Source organism: Pollachius pollachius, assembly GCF_949987615.1.
Source record: "Pollachius pollachius genome assembly, chromosome: 1".
Taxonomy (NCBI): domain Eukaryota; kingdom Metazoa; phylum Chordata; class Actinopteri; order Gadiformes; family Gadidae; genus Pollachius; species Pollachius pollachius.
In genome coordinates, this window is record NC_136934.1 from 33,964,756 (window position 1) to 33,970,465 (window position 5,710).

At 40.9% G+C, this 5,710-nt stretch overlaps 1 protein-coding gene across 1 annotated transcript; it reads left to right on the forward strand.

The window, feature by feature from the left end:
* Positions 1-2,442: 2,442 nt before the first annotated feature.
* Positions 2,443-3,599, forward strand: apoc2 (apolipoprotein C-II; the record flags this gene model as incomplete). The annotated part of the gene is made up of 3 exons (XM_079735446.1): positions 2,443-2,491; positions 2,796-2,955; positions 3,509-3,599. The coding sequence occupies 3 exons, from the start codon at positions 2,443-2,445 to the stop codon at positions 3,597-3,599; spliced, it is 300 nt and encodes a 99-aa protein (XP_079591572.1).
* Positions 3,600-5,710: the final 2,111 nt, after the last annotated feature.

A 5,710-nucleotide genomic window follows, 5' to 3' on the forward strand; every position in this document is an offset into this window, starting at 1 on the left:
CACTGACATCTGAAAATCTGCGCACTTAGTAAGCGCAGATAGTGTACTACGTTTAAGTGTATGGATATCGGAACACAGCGCTGGTTTAACCTGTGCAGGTTGGTTAGTGAATGCACAACAGGTGTTCGGCCTCACCCAGCCCCAGAGTCCAAAAAGCCTGATCGGCCAGGTGAGGCTGCTTGAACCAGCCATCATCCACACACATTCCACAGACCCTCATGTACCATTGAGGCTGCGAAGCCTACTCCCCCCCCCCCCCCCCCCCCCACCCCACCCCCAACCATCCAAAAGAAAACACCAATGCACCAATACCTAAACAAAAAAAGGTGTGACCACTGGGGTAGGTCACACCTCCCCGGTGCCAACCTACCCTACTCCTCCATCCTGGAGGCTGGAGGCTTGGGCTGCGGCCTCAACTGGCATTTTTTTTACTACCGGACACTGCCGTTGCATGGCTGTCTGGACGGGCTGGGAGGAGGATCAACAGCTTGGCCGCCGCGCTAGGTCCACGGCCACTGCTGGTGGCCCAGTGTGTGCTTGGCAGGCTCTTCTGTGTCCCTTTTCTTGTTTGGAGAGGCCCTACACTGGGTGCCAGTGTAGCAAGATCCATTGCTACACGCCACCTAGGTGGCTGCGACACTCCACAGGTGTCTCTTACTGGGCTCCTCCACAACCGGGGAATGTATGATGTTTAAAATGGTTTATTGTGGAGTTTGAAGAACAATGGTCTATGAAGCAGATTATCCGTGCTGCCATGTAGGAGCTCTCCCCGAGTGTGTGTGTGTGTGTGTGGTGAGGGCTGGTTTAACCCGTGTGCATTGATTAGTCAATGCACAACGATGCACACCAAATCTCTCTCTCTCACTATCTCGTCCTGCCTTTATTACTAACACACACTCATCCACACACATGTCACACAGCAGGGACAGAACGGCATGAAGTCTTACTTGACTGAACTGTACAGGCAGTGCAAAATCAAACGTCTCCGAAACAGAGGCCAAAATGTAATAATAATATCCTAACCAAAGTAATTGAATATTTAGAATATATTTTGGTTAAATATAAACTATACTGCTTTAAAGTACCCAAGCACCTTTCACCAATGCTGAAAAATGTTCAAACACCTTAAACAATGTTTTAAAAAGTCAAAAGTATTAGTCATGTCATTTTAAGCTGAAACATTATGAAGAGGGGAACACTTTCCGTATTTTTAGATGGAATGAAACAGTAATTCTGAGGGGCTGGATCCTAAAGTTATACTGCCAGAAGAACTCAAACCATGTCACGACAGCCTGCTGGTTTGGTTTGGTTCAACTGTAGTATTGAGGCTTAATTATGTTTTCTTCCTTGTATGCCTCATGAGAAAGGAATACAATTGAATATCAATAAAAGAAAGGTGCAAGGAGACTCATATTTATTTACATTTATTTAGCTGACATACTTTACTAACTCAAAAAAAATAGTTCCAAAACAAATGCTCTGGCTGACGTGTCAGGCCAGGCTAGACTTAGGACTATCTACGTGGGACATGAGTCACTATTATGCAAGTAGCCTAATGAGTGAGCTGGCGTGGTGCTTGGGGCCAGGGCAAGGTGTAAAACCAATCTAAGACATGATTTAATCACAACAACGGACATACAATGGTTAGCTAAATCTGCTGATGACCCCCCGCTCTTCCCCTTTGAAGATTTTAGTTTATTTAGATTGATCCCCTGACGTTTACCGGTCCAGTCAGTTGTTTATATTGACATAATGAAACAGTGTCCATTGAACACTAGAAGCCACACACCCTTAAACAGCTAGGCTTTATCTGACGCTGGGTTGCACTTTGTCTCCGAGAGCGACAACAAACTTTCTGTGCTGCTGTATATATACAGCTCACATCTCAGGCCCCATCAGCTCCCTGGAATCACACAGACACAGACCCATCTGGAAGAGAGAGGTGAGCGGCGGCCCCTTGCTTTGGTTCACTGCCTTGGTCACAGTGAATGGGTCAAATGTCAACAATATCGCATTAGTATTTAGTGATAGGCCTACCCAATTCATGGGAATGTTGGAATATTGAATGACATTAATGACTCATAAATGAATCTTTTTTTTTTCTGAATTAGTATTTGTCCTTTTTAAGGTTGTGACAAAGTATTTCTTTGTGAATTGGTATTTAATATTTGTTAATTGCAGAACTATTAATAAATAAGCAAAGTATTATTATTATTATATTATCGAATTCACATTTTTGGTAATTTCGGATCGTTTTTTTTAATGGTAAAATTACTTTCAGAATTGTATATTCCATAATTGTTGAAGGGAATTGTTTTCTGACTAATTGTTAAATGACTGATTGACCGCAGAATCTTTTACAGAGCAGAATGTCTGAGACCTGATGTCAGGTATACAATGAATCACAACTGATTGTCTCTCTAAAGGTAAACAGTTGACAACATGAACAAAACGCTCATCATCGCTGTCATGGTGACACTCCTTGCTCTCAGTAAGTCCCAACTGGGGTTAAAAATTGGAGTTTTATATTTACTGTGAGTGAAATCATCAATTATCGAAGTCATTATTTTCGTAAGTAGCCGTCAATTGTTTGACCTGACAAATGATAAAATGTATCCACCATTGGCTGGTGGCAGGTGTTAATTTTGGACCCTTACAACTAACCATGGAATAAAAACTACACAGTAAGTTAGCCTTTAGCGAATTTTACTTTGTCTTCAAGGTACACTGGCTAAGTGAGTCTTTGTATAGTGTTATTGTTGTTATAATAACCCCCGCTGACCTGCTGTGTCCAGGTGCTGAGAGCTTCCGTATGCCCAGGCAGACAGTGGAGGAAGAGGCAGGGACCATTAGCAAGATCACAGACACCATCAAGTCCTACTATGACGGCTCCGTTACCGCCGCCTCGGGTTACATTGACAACATCAGAGGCTTGAAGCTGGAGGAGAAAGTCAAGTAAGAAACCCACAGCCAAAAGCCTTCCAGGGACCGATAATAACACACTCAATTAGATGTACCTGAAGACAACCCTAGGCTCTTTAATGTGTGTACAGCTGGTACAGAGGGCATTATGGTATCTGTCTCTTACCATACAAGGCTGTGTTCACTTCACTGTTCCATCATGTGCACTGTTCAAACAAGGAAGAGAAGAGTCTATCCTTATGATAAAATGGTTGGTTTTCTAGAAGTGGTGCAGAATAGTAATACATTAAGAGGAAACAAAATATCTATCCAATTTCCCAAAACATCCAATACATACATATCAGGCTGGATCTTATTGGTAAGGGCTTTGTGGACTGCCTATGCAGTTCACACATTTGAACAAATGTGAGTGAAATTGTTCGTTTACCATCATAATTACCATGAATACACCTCTTTATCTTAAACTTTATGTTAAGGTATTACCATGGAGTGATATTACCATGCCATTAGCACCATATCAAAATTGTATGATTGTGATATTTGAATGCAATGAACGTGACGCCATTATGCTCTCTGTTACCCACAGGAACATCTACGAAGACACCACTCTGGTGGTCAGCACGTACTTCGGCATCATGCAGGACCAGATGTACTTCATCCTGTACCCACAGCAGTAACAGCCCTGCGGCCTGTTACCTCCACAATCATCCTCTTTAACAACCACATCGTATGCTGATGAACACAGACCAGTGTCTACTCCATCAGGGCCTTCTCACCCAACATGCTCCTCTTGAGCTGAACAGCTAACCCCTTGACACACTGAACACAACCAATGATTAGTCCATTTGTAACGTCGCTGGAACACAATTGGACCAACACGGGACATAAACCAAAAGAAAAGCAACCGACAGACAACAACAACAACACGCTCAAATGACAAAGAGTTTAAAGAAGTTATTCTATATGCTGACCCAATAGAGACAGCTGGTGGATGTATGTCAGTTTTACTCAGATCTCAAGCCTGTGTTGATGAAATTTAAATATTTATGTTGCTTATCTTACAAATAAAATATTTATTGAAAACATAATGTCTAAACGGGGTAATTTACCTCTTGTGTGGGTTTTTCAAAATGTATATTTCAAAGTTCATTATCCTTTTCTGGGAGTTCCTGGAGACAAGGCTCCATGTTTATCTCTGTATCAATGTACATAACCAGCCATTGGCATAGATTAGATTTGACTAGCTGTTAATTCATATTTCTGATGTAGGCTGATGAACGTGGATCAAAAGAAATGTTACTGTGGAAATATATGCGTGCTAGCCTAGAGATGTATTGCACAACACAGGAACGTGAGAAAGTTCTGACAGAGGGTGAGGCAATAAGATGTTTGAGTTGTAATTAGCTTGAGATGTGAATACACAGTTGCCGTGAGCCCTAAACCATCAACATGTTTACCATAGAGAGAGAGAAATAAGGAGAGAGAAAGAGAGAGAGAGAGAGAGAGAGATAGAGATAGAAGGAGAGAGAGAGAGAGAGAAGCAGAGAGATAGAAGGAGCGAGAGAGAGAGAGAGAGAGAAGCAGAGAGAGAGAGAGAGAGAGATAGAAGGAGAGAGAGAGAGAGATAGAAGGCTAGCATGATCCTCTTCTTAAATTGACCAAAATAATGGAAAGTGCTTCACAAGCAACTGGACAGGATGCAGAGCAGCTATAGGAATTAGAACATCAGGTTAGTAAGTTGTTTTTTTTAATGTTGTTAGTTGTAATCAAATGGATTCAAGGAGATAGTAGATCGCAACAACTTAATATACATCAAAATGTAAATATAACAAGCCACAATATAATAACCAATTTTCCTACTTTGTTTCCTGACGGTGTTGTGAAATCAATCCTTTTTATATATTGGCCAATGTAGCACCATACATTGAATTATTGACTGTGTCAGTTATAAATGCATTATATTTATAATAAATAATTATACATTATTATTTATTTGACCAAGCCACTGTACATAAGCTTCGAGGAGGTGGGAGGGGAGAGGTGGTGGCTTGAGATGTTGCTGGAAGCATGTTGATCCCAAGAGGATATTTCTTTGCAAAGCAGTGCCCCTTCAAAGCTATTCTTAGCGTATCAATTATGATGCAAGCGACCAAAGATCCAGACCCAAAGGGGACAGTAAATAGCTACATCCAATCTACTTCCAAACTCTGACAAATATATATATATATATATATATATATATAGAGAGAGAGAGAGAGAGAGAGAGAGAGAGAGAGAGAGAGAGAGAGAGAGAGAGAGAGAGAGAGAGAGAGAGAGAGAGAGAGAGAGAGAGAGAGAGAGAGAGAGAGAGAGAGAGAGAGAGAGAGAGAGAGAGAGAGAGAGAGATTTATTTATGGATTTATATACAGGGAAAGGGGGGGGTACTGGTACTGGGGTTTTAAACCCCAGTACCCAGGTACTGGGGTTTTACCCCCAGTATGACATAGTATCCCTGATCATGCTGTGGCTGTATTTCATAATATTAATTACTGTGAAATAATCATAAAGCTGAATCAAACCAAACCTTATGCTACTGGTGACTTTAGTCTATATTGAACATTTGTTATTATTACTATTATTATTATTATTATTATTATTATTATTATTATTATTATTATTATTATTATTATTATTATTATTATTCCCTTTCCCCTTTCCTCTCCTCTTCTCCTTTCCAAACTGTTTTGCTCTCTTTCACTCTGTTTCTCTCTGTCATCACCGTGTCCATTTAATAACATCAAATGAAAAG